We start from the raw sequence: 25342 nt of genomic DNA on the forward strand, positions 1-25342 counted from the left end.
AACAGTTCTGTAGCAAATTTGTACAAGCTTAGATAGATGGCTGATCACATTTTTCTTTTCCGTATGATTTTTTGGGGTTCGAATGTAGGAAATCAAGGCGGTTTGTTCTGAACTAGTGATACGATTTGATGCTGGCGTTTTCTTGTGTGGTGGTTTAATAACTTGTGAATTGAGAACCTTTTACAGTTTCAAATTTATTAACTTTGATATTATCCACAGGATCACAGTTGAATCACTGTTGTGGACAGGATTTGAGCACGGGATTCTTTGGTCCTCCCGTGCCTGTCATGTGTTCTGGGTCTAGAGGTAGTACAGCTAGTGATGTGATCTTGGTTTGTTTGTTTCTGCCGCGTCGCTTGAACAAAAGGCAACGTGGGGAACACGTAGTCGTATATAGATTCCCACCATATGCCCGTTCGTCCGATGCAAACGTCGGCCTGGCGCCTCCTATATATAGCGGGCCAGGCTATCAAATTGCCTGAGGTCGGTGGGACGATAACGACCTATCCGAGACTATTCCACTCCAAGTTTTTCAGCTTTAGCTGCATGTTTTCTAGCTAAAGGGTGCTTCAGGAAAAGCTTCAGCTCCATATTTTCTAGCTAAAGAGTGCTTCAAGAAAAAAAAGGGAGTCTTTTAGCTAAATAGGTGTAGCTTCAAAAACACGCTCCAAAAAAAGAAAGTAGAGTTGAGAGAGCATCTAATAGATGCTTCAGAAACTTATCTTTTTTTGTCATAAAAAACTTGTCTTTTATGGAACTGCTTTATGATAAATTTTGTGAAGCAGAGTTAGTGATGCAGTATTAAACAAATCTTAAATACCACTCCACTCTGTGTGTGGTGTTGAGGCCAAAACATTCTCAGGCCCTTTTCGTGTGCCCCCCTCGCCAACATAATTTTGTCTTCCACAAACTTTTGCGAAAGTGGCTCATATAGTTCATTTAGATATCAGATATCCAGATACAGCCTAACTAGACATTAGCATAATTCGGCCCAAGTTGAGCAAGGTTACGTCCATCTGAGATTTGGTCTCAGCTATTGTTCCACCAGCTCATAACAATTTATTTCCAATTTACAAATTTATTTAAAGTGTAGAAAGTTTTTGGTCAGTAAGTTTGCAGTATTCACGTGAGATTTTTTTTGTTCCATGTGACAATTTTTTTCTCCTCTTATACAAAAATTGTTCCACCCGAACAGTTTTTTGGTTCCAACAGAATTTTGGCTTTAGCTGAAATGTTCCTTGGCTAATTTAGACCGACTGCCATGAAAGGTTAGTGGGGTGGTCGACAAGTCTAGAATATTGTCGTTATTAATTGGCTTTGGTGCAAATATTAGCCTCTATTTGGATGCCCTAGTTTTAGAAGAACTATATAATATAAAAAAAACTATGGTTTCATAAGCCGAAGACCTACAAACCATGGTTTAGAAAAAGAGGTTTCATGTGGATTTTTAAACTAAAAAAAACTATGATTTACAAACTAAAAGGTCTATTGCATCTGAAATCCAACACATCTAGAAAACCAAATTATTTAAAAAAAACTATAGTATTTTTCCAATACTCCAAAAACACTTTGAATCTAAACTAAGCCTTAATTAGTTGGAAAAATATTTAGTGCAAACTACATCTTCGGTGCAATTGTGAAAATTTTATTGAAAAACATAACTATAAGTTTTCAAAAAAATTGAAACTATTCACATCCATAGTGTATCTGTTGGTGAACATTGGCATACAAATTGAGATCCAAACTCCATTTAGAAAAATGCATATGAAGGATTTTTATCTTTTAGTGCATACGCACTTGAAATTTGTTATTTTCGTATGAATGTTTAAAAATGAGTTTGGATCTCAAATTTTTGTGGCAATGTTCATCAATAGATGCACTATGGATGTGCAGAGTTTCAAACTTTTGAAAACTTTTAATTATGTTTTCCAATTGGGTTTTCGTGATTGCACTGAGAATGTGGTTTTCACTTAATATATTACCTAGTTAATCAAGGGATTTGTTTTTTTTTCTTATATAAATAGAAAAAAGAAGAAGACAAGGGTGGTCAATAGCGGATAAGAAGCTCGCTTGTGGAAACTCATCAATGTCCTTGTGCGGCTCGTGAAGATGTGTAGTTCCAACCTCGTTTAGATTGGGATGTACAAAAGGATATGGTGCAACAAAATAATCTCATTTACTACTCTTTCGTTATTTGAATCACCTTGTCCCACATGTCCTGTAAGATAGTGTTTGGTTCAGAGTCTTCCTAGAGAAGTATATTCTCTCTAGATGCTAGACAACACTGTCCTCCAAAACACAGAGGTACCAAACCCATCCCACTTTGCACGTGCGCGAGTGTTCGTCTGTGCTTCCCTCTTCTCTACGTCAAATCGTGAGTTAGAACCCACGGGGGTAGTGGAAGTATAGTGGTGGGTGAGGCAAGTGAGGGCGAGGGGTGGGGGGTAGTGGTGAAGGCGAACACATCGGCCAACTGGGGATGAGTGTAGCGGGTAGATATACGAGCGAAGGGACACAAGCGAGTGAGTAGCCAGTAAGGGGGCAAGCTTCTTCGATAGACCTCAATCTCAGCAAAAGGAGCCCCTATGATCCGTGCGCAGGGGGCAATGGAAGGAGATAAGGCATAGAGATAAGAGACGAGCCTATGGATGGCATGTGGGGCCCAAATATAACTTTTTTGCTAGTGATGTGATAAACAGAAATTAGAGACAACCCATGCCTCCAACTAAACATCAAAATGGGACTATTCTATCCCCTGGTTTCCAAACCAAATACAATGTCTACCTCCTACTTTCTTACTCCCCTCTCTCATTGATACTTTAAAAGGTTCCCCTCCAAGTCTAGCGGACGTCAAACCCAAGTTCATCAGGAAGCTTGGCATGTTATTTGGGTTGGGGTCTATGCCATCATCATTAGAAAATACTCAAATAGTACATTGAGAGAAGACATTAAAGCGTGGGTGACATTATTATGATCTTGGATGGCACAAAGGATACATTCTAGTTGTTTGGCAATGAACTATGAGCAACAAATTATGGTCTTTGAGCGACACATACATATTTGAAACATGATAGCATCACCCCTAATCTCCCTTGACTCCACAAACTGTATTTTCAAGTCATGGACTTTGGCGGACATGTTTCACAAGTGTTGAGCAATAGGCTGACACCCATTATCTATGCCATATTGAAGGTCCAAGATGACCGGAGGGGAGATATGACTTAAAATCCACATTTCGACGAAGTTTGGAAGGTCGAAAAGGACATAAGGCACTGAATCAAGGGGAAATCACCCCATGAGAAGCTAAGATAGATTGAAGGCAACGAAAGCCTTGTTACAAGCAGGGGACAAAAAGATTTTGAATGCCTTCGGCCACGAATTAGAAAGGAGAGAAGTGCCACATCAAGCGAAGCCATAGTTTAAGGAAGGCCCACGACAAAGATCACAACATACTATTAAGGGATGGAGGAGGTGGAGATAAGAGGAGTACCACTTCGAGCCTGTTTGGAATGCGGAAAATATTTCCCGTTCCTGCATTTTCCTTATAAAATTGAACTGATTCCTATGAAATTCCTGCGTTCCAAACAAACCCTTCTTGAATATCCTCGTACGTCTTGTAGGAAAAGATAGTAAAGAACATAGGATAGGTGAGGAGTTCCTTAGCTATAAATATTTAAGACTTTGGGTGTAACTCAACTAATTTTCACCTATATGAAATATTTGTGCCACTGTGCTGTGTTCTTCCATCCGGAAATTCTTTGAAGTCTCTTTCGGTTGTAGGCCAACTACTTTGGCCCTTCACGCCCATCAAAAATAAAACTTACTAGGAATAGAGATTTTAGTGAAAAGCTACCTTCTAACAGCTTTGCTAAATGATTATCTAAATATAACCATCTTCTATTTTAGATTTTTTGCTAGTAAAAAATAAAAGACAAAAATAGCTTTCTAGACTACGTATGAGATATAGAAAAACTATTGTAAAGTGAAAAGAAATAAAAAAACAAATTTTTATACAAATGACTCTTCGAATGATGATTTAGAGAGGCTCCTCGAGATGCTCAACCAAACAGTTACATGTTCGACTCGTGCGCTTGAGTCACTGGTTTTCGCCCTGTTCGTTTGGGCTCGTTTGGCTGATAAGTCATGACTGAAAGTACTGTTAACTGATTTGATGTGAGAGAAAAATATTATTCGTTAAGTAAAAAAGTACGTAAAAAACGTTTGAACACGAGTAACAGACTCCAAACTGATTGCGGACCATTTGCGGAGACCAGGTCAGGTGTCAGTACTTTGGGAGTTTGGGGCCTTGGTAAAGCCGTGGCAGGCCACGAGCAAAAAAATTTCAAACAGCTCGATCTTTCTCCGGGACGCGCGACGGAAAAAACCTTTTCCTTTTATACAAACCGAAAGGTAAAATAAATTGCGACAAAAAAGAAAAAGAAAAAAGAAACCCAACGAGTCAATGAACAGCAGCGGCACATCGGAAGGAAGAGAAAAGAAAAGGGAAAATACGCGGAGAAACCAAACCAGAAACTGGCGCGGCCGATAAGGCACCACGTCCACGTGCGTGGCTCGGCCCTTCCGCCCGTCGCTCTCGTCCTCCCTCCCTGTGTCGCCGCGCGCGGAAGGCGTTTATCCTTCCTCTTCCTCCCTGATTCCTATTCCCCTCGCTCCCTCCCTCCCTCCCTCCCTCCCTTCCCCTCCTCGCCTGTCTCTCCAGAAGAAAAAACAATCCCAAGCCCTCTCCGAAATCTACCGATCCTCGGCCGCGCCGGGGCCCTAGGCGCCACCGCCGTCGCGCCCCCGCCGCGGCCGGCCACAGGACCACTCGCCGTCACCCTTCCCGACCCGGCGCCGCCTCTGGTGCCCAGGTAAGGGGTTCGTCGCGCCTCTTGTTTTCTGCCGCCTCACGTACGCAACTCTTGTTTCAGCAGTTTTGGTCGGGTAATGAGCTGTTTAGATTTCACCTTGCGATTCACGCTGATATTGAGCTTAGCGTACGTAATCATAACCCAATCAGTTATGTAGGATGCCTTGACGTTTCCCCTCACCCTTATGAACCTGCGTTCGTAGTTTGTTCCGTCTTATTAAGTTGCATGCACCGACCAGTTCAACCCAAAAGCTTAAGCTGATGGGGAGAGGTGGGCAATTCACTTATATTCCAACACTTCGGAAGACATTGGTGGGGTCTGAGTATTATCCAGCTTGAACTAGTGAATTTTCCCTACGTTATCTATGTTGGCCCATAAGATTTGGTAGGGGATCCATTCCTATTTCCCTTCCTATTTCTGGTTCACTGGCTGGGATGCCTCAGGGGAAAATGTAGAGAGAAGATTATAACACTCTAACATCCATCGGGAGGCAAGTTCATTCACCTACCCAGCAGTTCTGGTATTTGAACATGGCTATAAAATCATAAAATGTTGATTGTGATCGAGCAATATGCTTTCAGATCAAATGATAATGCATTGGCTAGGTAGCCAAAGTTTTTCTGTTCAGCTTCTTGGTCAAATATTCAGCAAGGATCTGTAGGAATGACCTGAAGCAAACTAAATATCGGCGAAATAGCTAGTGCAGAGTTTACAATTTTTTTGGCAGGCTAAATGAGTTTCATAGAAGCAAACATACACGCATCACTTATTTATTTCGCCCCCATATTGACATAGCATTAATGTTTTTTTTTACCTTTAGAATTATCATAGTTGATGAACTTAGGGTCCCATTTTCAAATAGCCAAGACTACTTATTGCTACTGAAATGAAACAATCATAGCGATATTAACTGCAGCTTCTATCTTTGCAAAATGGTTGTAGTTTAGTGAGTACACTTAGTATTTTAACAGTTTTGAGACGCACTTAGTTTCTCATCTGCCCTCCACCATAGCCTTTGTGGCGCTGATGCTCCATCTCTGCAAGAGGAATAAAATACTTTATACTTTGAATAAGATCATGTAAATGGATAATTTGACAGCTCAAAAAATCACCTGTTCTAACTTCTAACCGTGTTTGTATTTCAGGGGTGTAAGCTAGCCATATTACACATCAGTGACTGATGAAAGACTGTGTCCAGTGGATGGGAATTTCATTCAGTTTGAGTTTTGCTTGAGATGGCAGTTGGATTGACATCTCAGCTGTTCCAAAGAGTAACTGCTACTGACATATTTTGCCAAAGGAACAAATTTAGGGTACACATTCCTCCTTGCTTTTCTTGTACTAATACATAGTCCTTTTTTATATTATTTTGGGATTCTCTCTGTTTTTTTTCAGAGTCCTGAGATGAGGAGTTGTCTTCCCTTGCCATCCACCTCGTTTCCTTCAGTTGCTGATGTATGGCCCATTCTTTTTAATTGCTAAGCTAACAGCACAGTACATTCATTTAATCATTTGTGACTAATTTTTGAAAGAGGATAATGACTAGTATGCCTCTTTTATCATGCAGAAGACATCAAAGATTTTTTGTGTATCAGTTTTTTCACTTTTCTTTTGTTTTCGAAATTTTAAATATGGTCAGTACAACCAATTTAGCTGGAGCACATGGTTTCTTCCAAGTTTGTGGATGTGTGGCAGAAAGAATTAAGTAACCACTGTTAATCTGTTTCTACATAAGAGAAACAGACAACTCTCCATGTAGATATCGTTTTTAAGCCTATTTTTGTTTTGCAAAATTTTCTTATCTATGGTAGACCTACTCCAAAAGAATGAGGTATTTGAGTGTAGTTGGTTCGAGTTATGTAGATCACACAGCCACACACCATACCACAAGGCATTAGCAATACTCACTAGTCACTAGGAAATACATATAAACAATATGGTGCTGCATTTGATTGTAAAGGTGTTTTGTGACCTAAAGTTTATCTGCACCCCTTATGATCAATCATTACTTTCATATTTTTGGTTAGTTTCAGAATGAGAACTAATTGATGTTGATAACTGTAATGTATTTTACCAGTGCCTGCATCCAGTGCCTATGCATAAAAGCAACATTGTTCTTTATTAAATCATACTCTCCTATATGTACTTTTGGGAGTTGGAGTAAAAATCTGTCAAGCTTATGAAAATGACATCTGTAGTTCCATTGCTAAAATTACTTTACAACATTTTTGTTTATAGTTTTTTATCAACATTTTGGCATGAATACTATTTTCAAATGTGTGCTTTTTTCCAACCATAAAACTTACCTTTTTAGGTATCAAAGAACTATTTATGTAGAACTGAATACTTGTCATTCTTCATCCCTCACAATCTAATGTGTAATTACAGCCTCCTCTTGTTTTCATCCTAACTTGAGTCTTACATTTGTTCCAAGATAACAGCTCTGTGATACTATCGTTGTATGACACTATAGTTCTTTTTTCTTTCTAAATTTGTGCCAGTACAATAGTAAAAAACAGTGTTACTTAGACATGACTACGCGTGTTGGTGTCTGATTCTGGTGTGGGCCTGACTTGGCAATTTTTTTTTTGCCATACAAAATACCACTTGGAATTCACCATGTCTGGCTGGGGAAACCCTTTTTATGACTCTGGTGTCCAAGTTGTACAGGTTAAAAGGTACACACTGGTTTTGCCTCCTAATTGTAGATCTTACAGAGTAACTCTGGTTTTCTTTGCAGAGGCGATACTGTTGGGATCACAATGTGTTAGAGAGTAGCTACAGGCCCATGCTTTATGCACCTCGCAGATATAGATCTTTGGGCTTTCGATCTTGTGCCTTGCCAGTTCCTTTGAAGGAAATTCCTCTTGTCAAGAACGCATCATTAGCACTAACTAGGTACTTCCCTTGTACAATTCTTTATTTATGAACTTTCTGATTATACACAGACTTGGTAATGAGCAAACAGCGAAACAGTAGTTTGGATCAGATCCTACCATTGTCGTGTTGCACTCGGTTAATCAGGACATTGGAGAAAGTCATCTACTCTATAGTACGCAGTACCACTGGTTGGTTTATCCATAAGTGGTGGCACGGAAATCATACATTCCGTAGGGTGATTACCTATACCTCTTGTTGTGAGTGTTGAGGTTTTCACTCATCAGTAACCTGTTGAAGTTAGATAATAAAGTAACCAACTATGGCAATAAATTTTATGTTTTGGCATATGATGCAACGTATATATCTTGGCAGTGTGTTATCTTTTAAATGTTTTGATTACTAAAGTAACATATGGATTATACTAACACTCTACCCACTTGTTAGATAATATAGATTGATAGCTAACATAATGGAGCTTGAATTTTGAGCCTGATCATGCTCTTGTGCTGGCTACACTTTTTGGGCAGTTTTAATTATCTCTTATTTGTTCCTGACCTAAGTCTTTCTTAAGGTCATTACTATGACTATGCAAATTCATTAGGTTCATACTTGAATTCTCTTTAATTTTAGTAGGGAGATGCAAATATGTGCATGGAAACAGTACCATTGTTCGCGTAGTGCACTATTAAATAATCTAAAAAATAGAGATGTGAAACATGCTTGATTTTATTTACTTGGAAAACTGTCCATGTATATATATTACATCTGAATGTACTTCATATCATTTTTAGTAATTGCTTTTTTCGCGTTGACAGGTCATGTGATACTTTACTTGCAAATCCTGCTACCTCACTTGTGGTCCCTGCAATCGGGATTATTGTGTTTGCTCTGTGGGGTTTTTTGCCTCTAGTGTGGGATATTAGAAACCGTTTTGATGTATGTGTTCTGCTACATGTAACCATATTGTATTATTTTTCATTTATTTTTGATTTACATGATCATATACTAGGCTAGCTTTTTCTTGAGGGCATATACTTCGCTAGTTAAAATAGTTCATAATGGACCTTTACAGCATGGAGGCAACTGGAAGAAGAGCCCTACATATTTGATTTCTTCGTCGTACCTTCAACCTCTACTTCTCTGGACAGGAGCAACACTAATCTGCAGGTACAGCTCCACCATATTATAATGATCCTTTCTGAAGTGGCAACTCTAGCCACTTGATATCATCGCTGCAATGCTGTGACCCTGTTTGTAATATTGAAATTATTCCTGTTTCCACTGGAATTGTACTGCAGATAGTCAGTGTTCATCTGACTGCTAAACGCTAAACAGTTTGTGACCCATCGTTTAGCCAACTATCAGACAGCTACGAAAATTATGCACACAGTTCCTACAAGATTCATGTGTTTGAAATGGGCTATAAACATTTTCCTTAGTTTTTGTTTTCTTTTTATTTATCTTTCTCTTTGTCCATGCAATGTCTTGCAGGGGTTTGGATCCAGTTGTCTTGCCTTCCGCAGCAAGCCAAGCTGTGAAAACACGCCTGATAACTTTTGTGAGATCATTATCAACTGTCCTGGCTGTTGCATATATTCTCACAAGGTGCACATGCTACATCCTCTGAAAAACTTCAATTGTTTTTTACAAGTTGTAGCTTTGATTCGATCATGCCCATTTAAGTTATGTATAGGTAATGGCACCGTTTATGCAGTCAAGTACTCAAGATAACTGTAACTGCAAAAGCACATGTTGGAGATTACAATTTACAATTTTGCCCATGGACGATTCTTTTCTCCCCAACTTTAGTTTTGTCTATCATCTTCAAGTACAAATGGTTTGCTGGCTACATAGCATGAATGGCATTGCATGATTCTGGTACAACTAGATAAACTAATTACCTATTGGCGATAGAACTATTTACTTAAAAGATGTGGCCAGTGACGGTATATATCAAAAAATATAAAAAACCTTGACCTCGGGGGGTCGGGGGGGGGGGGGGGGGGGGTGTGTGAAGACAGCCCCCAGACATTGCATTAAGAAAACCTTCTCAGGTTGGTCGAGAAAACCCCTGTCCCACCCATACACAGTGGCAACGTAGCCCATGTGAGAATGACCAGGGCTGGGCCTTAGACCTGTGCTTTGGCGTGGGAGACGAGGGGATTTTTAATACCCAGCCTTAAATTCGCTCCCACGAGGAGTTGAACCCAGGACCTGAGGAGTGCTACTCAAGCCACCTAACCAACTCAGCTAGAGGCCACTTATAAAAAAAAAAACCTCAGCTACAGGCCCTTTTGCATATATCAAAAAATATAGTTGGTGAGATTGTGAGAATAAACGAAGATTAGCTTCAGTTTGTGCTATACAAATAGATGAGGAATGTATTGGAACTTTTTTGTACTTGTTAGTCGCTGAATTCTCACTTTTGGTAGTAGGAGAATTCTTACTCTCATCGAGAGAGGATGACACTAGGAGTTGGGGCAATTTTCTTGTCTATTTCTCACACAAGCTCACACAAATGCCATGCCAACCTGAGGGGTTGGGGTTACATATTTATAGGCTGCTAGCCAGCCAAGCATATGCCAAGATGCTAATCTAAGATGCTAATATGCTGTCCTAGCTAAGATGCTGTCCTCTAGTCTAAGATGCTGTCCTCTAAGATGCTGTCCTCTAGTCTAAGATGCTGTCCTAAAAACAGAAAAACAGCCACAAGGACCATGTGAGCAGCACAACCCCACAAAGACCAGCCACACATGAGACTTATCCATCATTCTCCCCCTAAGTCTTGTGCGTCATCTTGTGGGAGAGTTGAACCATCCCGGTCCTGGAACAGAGCTCAAGGAACTTGATCCTCCCAAGGAGCTTGTTGAGCAGGTCCGCAAGCTGGTCCTTGGTGTTGATGTAGCTCGCCTTGATGCTCCCTTCCTCCAAACAGCCTCGGATGAAGTGGTACCTCACCCGGATGTGCTTGCTGCGTTCGTGGAACACGGGGTTCTTTGCCAGGGCCAGGGCGGACTTGCTGTCCACCCTAAGCTCCACCGCTCTAGTGTCTCTGTCGAGGAGATCACCAAGCAGTCGAGCGAGCCAGAGCGCCTGAGTCGAAGCGGTGGAGGCCGCTATGTACTCGGCCTCGCAGCTGGACAGGGCCACCACCTGCTGTTTGACCGACTGCCAGCTAACGAGGCACTTGCCGAGGAAGAAGAGGATCCCGCTCGTGCTCTTGCTGGTGTCGATGTCGCCGGCGTGGTCGCTGTCGCTGTACCCGACGAAGTGTGCCGCCCCAGGGCACCTCGGGTAGTAGAGGCCGTGGTCGAGAGTCCCCGCAACGTAGCGGATGATCCTCTTTACAGCCTGCTGGTGCTTTGTCGTCGGTCGCTGAATGAACCGACTAACGTAGCCGACGGAGAATGCCAAGTCTGGCCGTGTGTGGGCGAGGTAGCGAAGGCTCCCCACAAGACACCGGTACTGTGTAGCGTCCACCTCCTCCGTCGTGCTGTCGCGGCTCAGCTTCAGCCTCTCCTCCATCGGAGTGAGAGCTGGGTTGCAGTCGGTGAGCCCAGCTAGCTCAACGACGCGCTTGGCGTAGGTGGTCCGTCGAAGCGTGATCCCAGAGTCATCCTGGTGTACCTCGATTCCCAGGTAGAAGGAGAGAGGCCCCAGGTCACTCATCTGGAAGGTGGCCTTCATCTCTTCCTTGAATGCCGCCACCTCCGCATCCTTGGTGCCGGTGATCACCAAGTCGTCGACGTAGACACCCACCAGCAGGGCATTTCCTCCATTGCCCTGTCGGTAGATGGCCGCCTCGTGCGGGCTTTGCTCGAAGTCCATCCCCTTTAGCGTGGAATCCAACTTGGCATTCCACGCCCTCGGTGCCTGCCGCAAGCCATAGAGGGCCTTGCGCAGGCGGAGCACCTTGCCCTCCTTGCCGGGGATCGCAAATCCCGGCGACTGGTGCACGTAGACCTCCTCCTTCAAGTCGTCGTTAAGGAACGCTGACTTGACGTCCATGTGATGAACACGCCAGCCCTCCTGGGCAGCTAGCGCAAGGAGGAGTCGCACGGACTCCATCCGTGCCACGGGAGCAAAGGCGTCGTCGAAGTCGACCCCCTCCTGCTGCACGAAACCTCGTGCCACCAAGCGAGCCTTGTGCTTGACGATGGCGCCGGCTTCATCCCTCTTCAGCTTGTACACCCACTTAAGGGTGATCGCGCGGTGGCCACGAGGAAGGTCAACAAGCTCCCAGGTGCGGTTCTTCTCAACCGCATCCATCTCCAACTGCATCGCGGCGCGCCATGCCGCGTGTCTCTCGGCCTCTGCGAACGACCGAGGCTCGCCGTCGTCACATGCAAGGTGCAACTGCGCCTCCAGGTCCTCCAGGTCGTGAGGCACCAGTCCCGGCACCAACTGGTCGCCGAGAAGGTTCTCCATCGTATGGTACCGCAACAGCTCGCCGTCGTGGTACGCGTCGATGCGCTCCTCGTCGTGAGAGAGCGGAGTAGCGAGCTCAACCGGACTGTGCTCGACACGAGCTGGTGTTGGAGTAGACGTGTCCGGAGAGGTGCCTGTCGGTGCTGGAGTGCGTGGCGTTGCCGGCTGTGGTGAAGCCGGCGAAGAACTCATCGCAGCCGAGGTCCTGGCTGGAGAGCGTGGAGCTGTCGGAGTAGCAGGCGCCGGGGTTGGTGGAGGCTCGGGGACTGGGGTAGACGCGCTCGCCGAAGAAGAGCTGCCTACTCCCCCAGCTCCCTCGAAGTGGACGTACTCGACAGTGAAGTCGTCGTACGTCGGAGCCGAGCCATCGTCCACCGCCTTGTCCCACGCCCATCCTCGCCCTTCGTCGAACACAACGTCGCGCGCCGTGCGCACACGCTGTGTCTTCGGGTCGAGGATGCGGTAGGCCTTCGAGCCCTCCGCGTAGCCGATGAACACTCCCGGAGTGCTCCTGTCGTCGAGCTTGCTGATGTGGCCAAGCTCCTTGGCGAACGCGAGGCAGCCGAAGACCCGCAAGTGGGAGAACGCCGGCTTGCGCCCATGCCAAGCCTCGTACGGCGTCCTGCCATCGAGCGCCTTGGTAGGCGAGCGGTTGAGGATGTAGACGGCCGTCACCACCGCCTCTCCCCAAAAGACAGCCGGCATCCCCCTCTGCTTGAGGAGGGCCCGAGCCATCCCTACAACCGTCCGGTTGCGCCGCTCGACGACGCCGTTCTGCTGTGGGCTGTACGGCGCGGAGTAGTGGCGCTGAATGCCCTCGTCAGCGCAGTACGACGCGAATTCAGCCGCCGTGAATTCGCCGCCGTTGTCGGTGCGCAGCACGCGCAGCTTGCGGCCGCACTCCGCCTCCGCAGCAGCCTGCGCGCGTCTGATGGCGTCCGCAGCCTCTCCCTTGCTGCTGAGGACCATCACCCACATGTAGCGGGAGAGGTCGTCGACGAGCAGCAGGAAGTAGCGTCGTCCTCCCGGTGTGGCCGGTGTCACCGGGCCACACAAGTCCCCGTGCACGAGCTCGAGCCTCTCCTTGGCTTGAAAGCTCGCCCGCTGGGGAAAGGGGAGTCGCCTCTGCTTCGTCAACACGCAGACGTCGCAGAGCTGCTCCACATGGTCGAGGCACGGCAGGCCTCGCACCATCTCCGTGGCACTGAGCCGCTTCAGGGCCTCAAAGTGAAGGTGCCCGAAACGCTCGTGCCACTGCCACGCCTCGTCGTCCCGACGAGCAGCGAGACAGAGGGGTTGTGCCACCTGCACGTTAAGGACGTAGAGTCGATTTGCGCTTCTGGATACCTTGGCAAGAAGGCGACGACGACGATCCCAAATCCTCATGACTCCGTCCTCAACCACCACGCGCGAACCGTTCTCATCCAGCTGTCCCAAGCTGATGATGGAGTTCCTCAACGCGGGGATGTAGTAGACTCCGGTGAGCAGCCTGTGCTCACCAGACACGGCGGTGAAGATGATGGAGCCGATGCCCTTGATCTCCACGCCGGAGGCATCCCCAAACTTGACGGAGCCTCGGACGCTAGAGTCAAGCTCGGTGAAGAACTCCCGTCGACCGGTCATGTGATGGGTGGCGCCGGTGTCGAGGCACCACCCGTCAGTCTTGTCGTTGCCGGAGCTGTCGCCGAGGAGGGCGTGTGCTTTTGGCTCGTCAAGGTGGAGGAGAGCCGCTGCGGCCGGTGCCGCTGGAGATAGCTCGATGCTGGCATGTGCCATGAACAGAGCCGGCTCCTCCGCCTGTGCGACGTGGGCCTGGCCGCGTCGTGGCTGTCGACAGTCCTTGGCCCAATGGCCAAAGCTGGCCGCAGTTGCGGCAGGCGTCGTCTCGTGCCGGCTTGTGCCTGCCGGCGGCGCCGCCCTGGGCGCCTCCACGGGCATCACCCTCGGCACGTCCTCGCGCCTCGGCCTGGGCGTCTCTGCGCGCCTTGCGTGGCTTGCCACGCTTGCGGCCGCCTGTCGCGGAAGAAGGCTCCCCCTTCCTCCGGTCACCTTGGCTGGCAAGCCACTGCTCCCGAGTGAGGAGGAGCTTCCCGCCAGTGGTGATGGGCCCCGAGAGGGACTGTGGCTCATCGCTGTCGACGACCTTGAGGCGACCTATCGCCTCCTCGATCAACATCGTGGAGAGATCCAGCAGAGACTCGATCGAGCGAGCCATCTGCTTGTACTTCTCGGGGACGCAGTGGAAGAGCTTTTCGACAGCTCTCTCCTCGCCGTAAGTGTCGTCGCCGAACTGCACCATCTTCTGCAACAGAGTGTTGAGACGGAGAGCAAAGTCATCAACGTCCTCACCTGGCTTGAAGGCCAGGTTCTCCCACTCCTTGCGAAGTGCCTGCAGTGTGGACTTGTGGGCGTGGTCGCTGCCGATGCGTGCCGCAGCGATGGCGTCCCAAGCCTCCTTGGCAGTCCGCTTGCTGGTAAGCGAGAACTGCATCTCGGGCGGGACTGCAGCGATGAGAGCATCCAGCGCCCGTCGATCTAGGTCGTAGTCGACGTCGCCATACCAGACTGCCTCCCACATGTGCCGCACCTGGAGCTTTACCCTCATCACCGCAGCCCACTCGACGTAGTTGGTCTTGGTGAGGGTAGGCCACCCACTGCCGGGACCGACGTCCCTGACAACAGCCTGGAGCCCGTGGTAACCACGGTACCGATCCGGGGAGAGAGAGCCACGCTGCCTGTGAAGGCCGCGCTCTCCATCGACCCGTCGGTACCGATCCGGGGAGAGAGCCACGCTGCCTGTGAAGGCCGCGCTCTCCATCGACCCGTCCGCCACCGTTGCCGTGCGCGCCTCCTCCAGGAGCGCCGCCGCCGTGCGCGCCTCCTCCAGGAGCGCCACCGGCGCGTCCGCGCCTGTCTGGGCTGCCGCCGCCCTCGTGGGCGTGCGCGGCTGCCCCAGGAGCGCCACCGCCGTGCGCGCCTCCTCCAGGAGCGCCGCCAGCGCGTCCACGCCTGTCTGGGCTGCCGCCACGCTCGTGGACGTGCGCGGCTGCCCACTGCGCCGCCCGCGCTCGCGCTGCCTCCCTCTCCAGCAGCTCGAGGTCCGCGTCGGCGGTGTCGTCAGCGGAAATGGAGCTGCCGATGCTGCCGCGCAGAGCCTCGACCTCCGCCGCCGCCGCACGCGCTGCATTCGCCGCCGCACGCGCTGCATTCGCCGCCGCCGCTGCTTCCGCCACCGCTCTGGCTGCCGCCAGCTCCGCCGCTGCCAGCCTCGACGCCCTTGCCGCCGCCGCAGCGGTCTCTGCCGCCGCTCGCTCGCGTTCCTCTGCCGCGGCAAGTTCGGCCTCCTGCCGACGCTGCGTGCTCGAGGCGACCGAGCGCTGAGACTGCCCTGCGGACATGACGCGCTATTGGGGGGCTGCTGCGTGGGGAGAGGGCTGCTTCAGACGAGCTGGGAGAGGAGTGAACGGGAGCGGCCGGAGGAGCTGCTGCTGCCAACAGCTGGGGCTGTTGTGGGGCTGGGAGAGAAGATGAGCAAGAGATGCTCAGGCTACAAGATAATACGGCTCTGATACCAGTTGTTAGTCGCTGAATTCTCACTTTTGGTAGTAGGAGAATTCTTACTCTCATCGAAAGAGGATGACACTAGGAGTTGGGGCAATTTTCTTGTCTATTTCTCACACAAGCTCACACAAATGCCATGCCAACCTGAGGGGTTGGGGTTACATATTTATAGGCTGCTAGCCAGCCAAGCATATGCCAAGATGCTAGTCTAAGATGCTAGTCTAAGATGCTAATATGCTGTCCTAGCTAAGATGCTGTCCTCTAGTCTAAGATGCTGTCCTAAAAACAGAGAAAACAGCCACAAGGACCATGTGAGCAGCACAACCTCACAAAGATCAGCCACACATGAGACTTATCCATCAGTACTTACATGTGGGGAATGCTAGAACTTATAACTTTATAAGCATACAGAAGGTATTCAGAAATGAAATTTACTGATGTGCTGGTATATGTGAGTGCCATTCTGCGCTAACATTATCAATCGTGTTGTGATCTGTGTTAAAATAATTTTGACATTGTTTGTCAAGGAATCAAGGATGTGATATTTGTGGAATTATTTTGTTTGCTTTATTGAACATATCCAGATGAAATCAAATAACTAACATATTAGTTAAGTTACAATGGTGTTTCATGTATTACAATGGGAAGATGTGCAGATCCGTGTTAGTCCTTGCTGCCTTGATTTGTATGAAATTTAAGGTGTCTATATCTATGTTATCATCTTGTATGATTGATTTGGTTTCATTGTGTTCTGTTTTATTCAGTTCTGTTAACGCTAAGATTGTTTTTCTTCTTTTTAGCTTGATTCAGCAGGTACAGAAGTTTCTTATGGACATGCGCAATCCCAATGATGCAAGAAACGTAAGATCCTTATATCGTAACAAGTAAAATCTTGTTATCTACCAAAGTTCTTTGTTACCCTTTTTCCATCTGCTATTTGTTTCTCTTTATTCACAAAGGTCCTCCCTCCCCCTTTGTAAGTCACACAAAAACATAGGAATATGTTTCACTGATTGTAGAATGAATGTAGAACTCTTTAAGGATCTTCTTGAGTCCTATCTCTTGATCTCTAAATAAGGGTTCAGGAGGTGCCAGAACCAGCATAGTTACTTATAATACTTCAATGAGGCCACCCTCATCTAAATTCCATCAGCAGGAATCTTCTTCCCCGATGATTGGTTTACTGCCTCAACTTTGAGTGCCTTATGACTTTATGAGGTTTAGGTCATCACCAGGAACCAATAAGAAAGACAACGTGGTGTTTTCTAACTCCCAAAGAAGTATTGGGAGGAATAAATAAGACCATCTCCAACAGTTTGCAATAATTCACTCCTAAAATATAGAAGACAATTTTACATCAGGAATCCTATACTATTTCTAAATTATCCCAACCACTTTTATATATTCTCTCTTGTTCATTTGCATCAGGAACCCTTTCCTACTCTTTATTCTTTTTCACGTCCTTTCACCTTTAGATTGGGAGACCGATACGTGCGTGGTAGACGCGCGGATCTTTGCGCGCGATGGGTGATTTTTTCCAAGTGCTAAAAGATTGGGAGGTGGTATTGGGAACTCTTGGAGATGGGTTTTTTCTATTCTTGCCAAAAATCCTAGATTAGGAGGCTTTATTGGGAACTCTTGGAGATGCTCTTGTAAGTAGTGAACATTTGGGAAGAAACAGCATGCAACACAAGATCTTAAGTACAAAGCTACTTTTTATGTACACATAAGGTATTAAAAAAATTAAGATGCAGCTTAAACAAACCAACAAGCTTAGCCATTAGAGTGAAGGCCGCCATCAAGATCATATGGCCAGCTGCTAAGCATCACCAACGTGCGCCAGCAGGTTACTTTTTGATCTGTGAGGAGCTAGAGAAGGGGAGGCGAAAGTTCCATGTGGATGCCACATCAACATTCATTATTCAATATATTTATTAGTTGTCACCTCAAGTTATCTGGACATCATCTGGCAATCTTAGTCAATAGTGATCATGAGAAAGGCTGCCGTGCAAGTCCAGGATCTGTTAGTTTGATTTTTAAACGAGGTAGATAGTTGGAATCATGCTAGTTTACGAACCTACGGTGCAATTTTCTCGTGGTGATATGAGGGCCCTTCCAATGCACAGATTTTCTTGGAGAAGAGAGAATATTGAAAGCAATGGAATTGCACGGGAAAACAGTAGATTGATTATAGGACCATGGGGTACATGTACATATATAAGAAGGATGATCTAGGGGTGGTTTATGGAAGTATGACCACTGTCGGATATCCTTGATTATTATGACAGCAATCAATCTATAGAATCTGTAACAGGCTCAAGGCCCATACCCCTACAGTAGGACCAGCCAACAAGGCCAAGCCTAGCGTATCTGTTTAGCATCTGTCTAAAAAATATATTTAATGTATGTTTAGAATAACCCTTCCAATGTATAGTGTCTAAATGCCCTAAATCGACACTACCTTCCTCCAGTGTAGTATTTTGTTGTTTCTACTCTTCTGGATTTTGCAGCTAGAACCTAAAAGTTTCATGGATTTATCCTAGATTTAGTGCAGTTGGCACTGTTTGTTTGGGACTGAAATATATATTGGATGTGAGTACATTGAGGAAGTTATTGGCCCACTCTTTTCTTCAGTTTTTAATATGGAATTAGAGACTGAAACTTTTGCTGAATGATTGGTTTATTGGAAGCACATAATTTGATGCCCAACAGTTACTTGGCAGCAGCCCTAAATTCTCTGTTTGCTATACTTCTGAGGGCCCATTTGTTACTTAACCTTACCAAGTCTAGAAATAAGTAATGAAGTCAAGATATTGTTCTGATATTTGAATCACGTAGAATAATATTAGTACATTTTTTCCTTCAAACTGCAGTATTACTTATGTAAGTTTGTTTCTGGCAGATGGGGTTTGATTTTACCATGAAAGCTCTTTATACTGGTGTTTGGATTGCTGCTTTTTCTCTCTTTATGGAGTTGCTGGGTTTCAATACCCAAAAGTGGATAACTGCTGGAGGGTTTGGGACAGTGTTGCTTACACTTGCTGGTCGTGAGGTACTACAAAACATGTGGCTGATATGATTAATTTGTGCTGTAGTGCTAATATCTATCATAATTTGTTGCAGATTTTCACTAACTTCCTCTCGAGTATCATGATCAATGCTACACGCCCATTTGTAGTCAATGAATGGATCGATGCAAAGATAGATGGTGTTGATGTCTCTGGCATTGTTGAGGTATTCCTTGATTTAACTTTGGGCTAAAACTACACCATCTAGTTATGATATTATTTGTAACATGCTTTAAGGTTTTATTTGTATGTACTATCAGTTTTTCCCATGGAAGATTTGGTCAATACTTACTTTGAATCATTTCTCTAACTTGAAGTTATTTGATTTGATTTTCAGCATGTTGGTTTGTGGTCTCCGACAATCATTAGAGGTGTTGATCGAGAAGCAATATACATTCCTAACCATAAGTTTACAGTTTCTATATTAAGGAATAACACTCAGAGGACCCATTGGCGTATTAAGACCTATCTTGCTATTAGCCACATGGATGCCGGAAAAATTGGGGTAAGTACCACAAGGAATTACTTAACATAATCCCCTTCTCTTATCTGTTCGATTTTTTTCCAGTGTATTAAAACTCATCTTAGCCATACATCTTTGTTTTTCTTTGGCAGACTATAGTTGCTGACATGAGGAAAGTGTTGGCAAAAAATCCGCATATAGAACAACAAAAGCTGCACAGGAGAGTATTCTTTGAGAAAATTGATCCAAAAAATCAAGCACTTATGGTAATTCCTTACATCGAGTAATTCCATCTTTTAGTTTATTGCACAATCAGTCCTCGCTAAGAACTATGTGATCAGCATTGGTACATCTTTTTAGTATTGAGTTGCATGCACCAACCTGTTCAACCCAAAGTCTTAAGCTGATGGGGTGAGGTGGACAATTCACTTATACTCCAACACTCCCCCCTCATGTGGAGGCTCCCGCAGGTCTCACACGTGGAATAGGAGCGAGCAACAATTATTTTATTTACTTGCGCTAACTAGGATTTGAATTCGAGACCTTTGGTTTTGATACCATATTGAGTTGCATGCACCAACCAGTTCAACTCAAAAGCTTAAGCTGATGCAATTCACTTATACTCCAACACTTAGGCATAGCCTTATTAAGCTGTCTGGCAAAGACCTCCCCTATATTATTACCATTTGCCTTTTCACCGATGTTTTATGTAAATTTAGCCTTTTTTTACGTTTATGTTACCTAATAAAACCTACCTTAGCTAGTTAACTATGCAAAATACCTGGTTCTTCGGAACCATTTCATTGTGTTTTACTCTGAGAACTTGTGTTGGATGGGAGGCTAGTTTCTAGATGGCTGTAGCCTATAGGTATCTGGTCTTGAATTGGCGTCGGTTGCTAACTTTCAGGCAGCTACCAAGTTGGTTTAGAATTATCCATAACCACATGAATACATGGATCATATGTTGGCCTTTGATAGAGCTAGTAATCTGGTTGAACTTTATTCATGAACTGGAGATAATTGCAATGGCTAAATCTAGAGATAATCAGCAGCGGTAGAGCAGGTTCGCCCTCCTTGGGAGGCTCCGAACGAGATGGCTCTATTTCTGCTTAACTCCCCTAATCAGCCGGCCCTTTGTTATATCTCCCAATGGCCGGCTGGACACTAACAAACTGGCTCCCAGATCCTAACTTATAGGAAAAGATAACTATGGCCTAAAACTAGCCACTAGAGGCTGGCACCTTCTTCTTCCTGCTGTATTGCTTCCCAATGAAAGCGTCTACAACACTTCCACCCTCCTTTCGAAACAGCTCGTCCTCGAGCTGGAATTTGGGATAGGTGGCCTTGAAATCTTCCAGCAGCTCCCAGGTTGAATCAGCTGGACTTCGACCGAGCCATTGCACCAAAACTTGCCACACACCATGGTTGAGGCGAGCGCGGGCAATGTGACTGGGCTCAGGAACAACATGGCCATGGACAACTGTAGGTAGTGGAACAATGTCTGCAGGAGTGTTGCCATGGAACTTCTTCAGGAACACCACGTGGAACACATTGTGGATGCGTGCCTTAGCAGGGAGCTGGAGGCGGTAGGCCACCAAGCCAATGCGCTCGAGCACCTGGAAGGGGCCGAAGTAGCGGGGCGCGAGCTTGGCATTCTGGCTGGACCTGATAGCTGTCGCAGCGCGCTGGTGAAGGCGGAGCCACACCCAGTCGCCCACACTGAAAGACACATCCCGGTGTGCCGAGTCATGGCTCTGCTTCATGATACTCTGGGCTTGGAGGAGCCGATCCCGGACAACAGCCAAGAACTCATCCCTGGCCGTCAGCTGCTTGTCCAGTGCAGCCACCTTTGAGTGACCTGGCTGATACGAAGCCAGGGTGGGCGGTGGTCGACCATACACCACTTCAAACGGAGTTGCCCTCAATGTTGTCTGGAAGGATGAATTATAGCAGAACTCTGCCCAGGGCAGCCACCGCAGCCAGCTCCGCGGACGATCGCCGGCGAGGCAGCGAAGGTAGACGCCGAGAATACGGTTGGTGACCTCTGACTGACCATCAGTTTGGGGGTGGAAGGCAGAGCTGAGGCGCAGCGTGACGCCAGACAGGCGAAAGAGCTCGGTCCAGAAGGCGCTGGTAAAGACCGGATCCCTGTCGCTGACGATGGAGCATGGCAGCCCGTGGAGCCGCACAATCTGGTCGAAGAACGCCTGGGCAACAGAGGTGGCGCTGTAGGGGTGGCCGAGGGCGATGAAATGTGCATACTTGGAGAAGCGATCAACCACCGTGAGAACCACCGATTTGCCTCCGACCTTGGGAAAGCCTTCAACAAAATCCATGGCGATGTCGGCCCAGACGGTGTGGGGAACGTCCAGCGGCTGCAGCAGGCCGGCTGGATGGAGATGCTCCGTCTTGTTACGCTGACAGACGGTGCAGCCCTGCACGAAGTCGCGGACAAGACGGCTGGCGTGCGGGCTGTAGAAGGAGGCGCGCAGGCGGTGCAGCGTCTTCTGTACGCCTTCATGGCCGGCGCCGTGAGCTGTGGCCAGGATCTGGGGCCACAGAGCCGACGTGTCGGGGACGAAGATGCGGCCACGATGCAGGACGAAGCCATCGACGGACATCCAGTTCGCCCCAGCAAGGCCCTGGTCAATTTCCTGGCGCTTGGCGATGATATCCGGCAGTGTCTCGGCCTCCGCTTGGAACTCGTGGAACAGATCGAAGTCCGGCCGGGAGAGTGCGCAGGTTGTCAGTGCTGCGGTGTCCTCATCACGGCGTGACAGGGCATCAGCAGCCGCGTTTTGGCGGCCGGGCTTGTACTCCACCTTGAAATCATAGCCAAATAGCTTGCTGACCCATGTGTGCTGCGGGATGGTGGAGAGGCGCTGGTCCAAGAGAAACTTGAGGGCGAAGTGGTCGGTGCGGATCGTGAATGGTCGTGCCCAAACATACGGCCGCCAGTGCCGCACGGCCTTCACCAATCCGATGAGCTCGCGCTCGTAGGCAGCCAACTTGGCATGCTGTGGCGCCACGGCGCGGCTGAAGAACGCGATCGGTCCTGCGCTCTGGTGGAGGACAGCGCCGAAACCAGAGCCCGAGGCGTCGCAGTCGATGACGAAGGGCGTCGTGAAGTCGGGAAGCTGCAGCACCGGACCGGAGGTTAGTGGTGACTTGAGCATGTCGAAGGCGGCGGCGGCGGCGTCACTCCAGCGGAAAGCATCCCGCTTCAAGAGGGCCGTGAGCGGGGCTGCGATGACGCCGTAGTTGTGGATGAAACGGCGGTAGTAACCCGTGAGGCCGAGGAAGCCACGCAGCGCGCGGAGGGTTCGCGGCATGGGCCAGCTCTGACCGCTTCAATCTTGGCCGGGTCCATGGCCACCCCTGCCTCGGAGATGAAGTGGCCCAGGTACTCCACCCGACGCTCCGCGAATGAGCACTTGGAGCGCTTCAGGAACAGGCTGTGGGCGCGCAGTGTGGAGAGGACAGCACTGATGTGTTGCAGGTGTGCAGCGAACGACGTGCTGTAGATGAGAATATCATCAAAGAACACGAGCACAAAGTGGCGAAGGAAGGGGCGGAGAACCTCGTTCATAAGGGACTGGAACGTCGCTGGGGCATTGGTCAAGCCGAAGGCCATTACCACGAACTCAAAATGCCCATGATGAGTTCGGAACGCCGTCTTGTGGATGTCATCGGCGTGCATGCGGACTTGGTGATATCCGCTGCGAAGATCGAGTTTGGTGAAGTAGGTGGCACCGCGGAGTTCGTCAAGAAGCTCGTCGACGACGGGAATGGGGAAGACGTCGCGCACTGTTTTTGCATTGAGCGCGCGATAGTCGATGCAGAACCTCCATGAGTTGTCCTTCTTGCGCACGAGGACGGGCGATGAGAACGCCGAGGTGCTTGGGCGGATGATACCCTGCTGGAGCATGTCGGCGCACTGCCTCTCCAGCTCATCTTTGAGCAGCTGGGGGTGGCCGTAGGGCCGTACTGCAATCGGGGCCGTGCCTGGTAGGAGATGAATCCGATGATCGCAGGCACAAACTGGAGGCAGTGATGACGGCGTGTCGAAGATATCGCCGAACTCAGCCAGGAGCAGTTGGAGGAGGTCCAGGCGCTAGGCGGCGTGGAGAGCAGGGGCCCTGGGGGCTGTGACGCCAGTCCAGCGAATGCGGCGATCCCGGCGCCAGAACGTCATGGTCTGGCGGGCGAGGTCCCAGAGGATGGGGCCCAGGGACCGGAGCCAGTGGCAGCCCAACACGAGCTCGTAGTCGGGGAGGGGCAAGACGAAGAGGTCGATGTGGAACTCCTCAGTGCCAATGGTGACGGGGACAGCGGCGCAGACCCCGGCAGATGGGACGCGTTCCCTGTTGGCAACGCCCACGGTGAGGCTGGGGCGCGCCGCGGGCTGGAGGCCGAGGCGACGTGCAGTATCCGCGGCGATGAAGGAGTGAGTGGATCCCGAGTCCACCAGAGCCCGGATGGATGTGCCTGCGACGGATGTGGCCAGGTGCATGGTGTCCGCCGTCTTGATGCCGGTGAGGGCGTGGATGGAGATCTCGACGTCGTCGGTAGGGGAAGACTCCTCCACCGCAGCGTCCTCAACTGGTGTATCATCATCGAGCTCCATCAGGTACAGGCCCTTCTTCATGGAGGCATGGTCCTTCGTGAATTTTTCTGGACAGTTGAAGCAGAGGCCCTCTGCTCTGCGTTGGGCCATCTCTTGCTGTGTCAGCCGCTTGAAGCGCGGGCCTGCTGGAGGTGGGCCTTTGGTTGGAGCCGGCGGCGTCTGCGGCACAGTTTTGCCCGCGGGAGGAGGCATGTGCGGTGCGGAAGTCGCGGGCAGGGCGCGCGGCCGAATCGGCGGGTTGGTGCGGGTGGGGACGCGGCTCGTAGAGGAGTCCTCGTCCTCGTCCAACTCCAGGCGCCGTTCGAAAGCCCGCGCGAGGGCCATGGCGTCATCGAGCGTGGTCGGATGTTGGAGCTCGACGTCCGTCTGTAGCGGATTGCGGAGGCCGCCGGTGAAGATGTCGATTTGGTCCTGCTCCTGAAGCGGCCTGCAGCGCGCGAGCATGGGCAAGAACTGCGCCTTGTACTCCTCGACCGTCCTTGTGCGGCGGAGCTTCATGAGGGCACCGAGCGGGTTGCTGCGCGCCGGCGTCCCGAACGCCCGCTGCATCTTGTCGACGAAATCCGGCCACGTTGGAGCGCCGTGGTTCTGCTCCAGGCGGTAGTACCAGTCCTGGGCAGCGCCTTCCATGTAGAAGGAGGCGAGCCACACGCGCTCGTTATCCGCCGTGCGATCGGCGCGGAAAAACTGCTCCGCCTTGTGAAGCCATGTGACCGGATCGGTGCTGCATCGTAGCGCGGAAACCGGAGCTTGTGCTTCCCGTGCTCGCGTGGGGGTGGTGGGGGAGGGGCGCCATGCTCCGTGTCCTTGCCACTGTGGGAGCCGCCGGAGGAGTGGTGGTTCGATTGCAGTCGGTGGACGGCCACGTTGAGACGGCTCTGGTCGCCCTTGATCGTCGTCACCTCGTTCTTGATGGAGGAGAGATCAGCGAGGATGGCATCCAGAGTGGTCTTGAGTTCGTCACCCATGACAGGTGAGAGGATCGAGAGGTCTCTGATACCAGATGATAGAGCTAGTAATCTGGTTGAACTTTATTGATGAACTGGAGATAATTGCAATGGCTAAATCTAGAGATAATCAGCAGCGGTAGAGCAGGTTCGCCCTCCCTGGGAGGCTCCGAACGAGATGGCTCTATTTCTGCTTAACTCCCCTAATCAGCCGGCCCTTTGTTATATCTCCCAATGGCCGGCTGGACACTAACAAACTGGCTCCCAGATCCTAACTTATAGGAAAAGATAACTATGGCCTAAAACTAGCCACTAGAGGCTGGCGCCTTCTTCTTCCTGCTGTATTGCTTCCCAATGAAAGCGTCTACAACAGCCTTATTTTCTTAAGGTCCTGTTTGGATGCTTGTTTATTTTTCACACCCGGAAACCGGAATCAGCTTCCAGTTATAATATTCTGTGCACAAGATACAACCGGAATTTTTTGACTTGTAGAATGT

The 25342-nt window shown here is 48.7% G+C and overlaps 1 protein-coding gene across 3 annotated transcripts in view; it reads left to right on the forward strand.

The window, feature by feature from the left end:
- The first annotated feature begins 4678 nt into the window (after window positions 1–4678).
- LOC136528718 (mechanosensitive ion channel protein 2, chloroplastic-like) overlaps window positions 4679–25342 on the forward strand; it is a 32191-nt gene continuing 11527 nt past the window's right edge. For 2 of the 3 annotated variants that reach the window (XM_066521698.1, XM_066521708.1), the window contains exons 1-12: window positions 4679–4871; window positions 6017–6184; window positions 6267–6326; window positions 7612–7769; window positions 8567–8687; window positions 8824–8918; window positions 9243–9356; window positions 16541–16601; window positions 18643–18792; window positions 18864–18974; window positions 19146–19313; window positions 19424–19537. In XM_066521698.1, coding sequence (XP_066377795.1) covers window positions 6107–6184; window positions 6267–6326; window positions 7612–7769; window positions 8567–8687; window positions 8824–8918; window positions 9243–9356; window positions 16541–16601; window positions 18643–18792; window positions 18864–18974; window positions 19146–19313; window positions 19424–19537 — 1230 coding nt within the window. In that variant the 5' untranslated portion in view covers window positions 4679–4871; window positions 6017–6106. The remainder of the gene's footprint in view (window positions 4872–6016; window positions 6185–6266; window positions 6327–7611; window positions 7770–8566; window positions 8688–8823; window positions 8919–9242; window positions 9357–16540; window positions 16602–18642; window positions 18793–18863; window positions 18975–19145; window positions 19314–19423; window positions 19538–25342) is intronic. The other variant, XM_066521704.1, reaches the window with a different exon arrangement.

This window comes from Miscanthus floridulus, chromosome 2 (genome assembly GCF_019320115.1).
Source record: "Miscanthus floridulus cultivar M001 chromosome 2, ASM1932011v1, whole genome shotgun sequence".
NCBI classification, from domain to species: Eukaryota; Viridiplantae; Streptophyta; class Magnoliopsida; order Poales; family Poaceae; genus Miscanthus; species Miscanthus floridulus.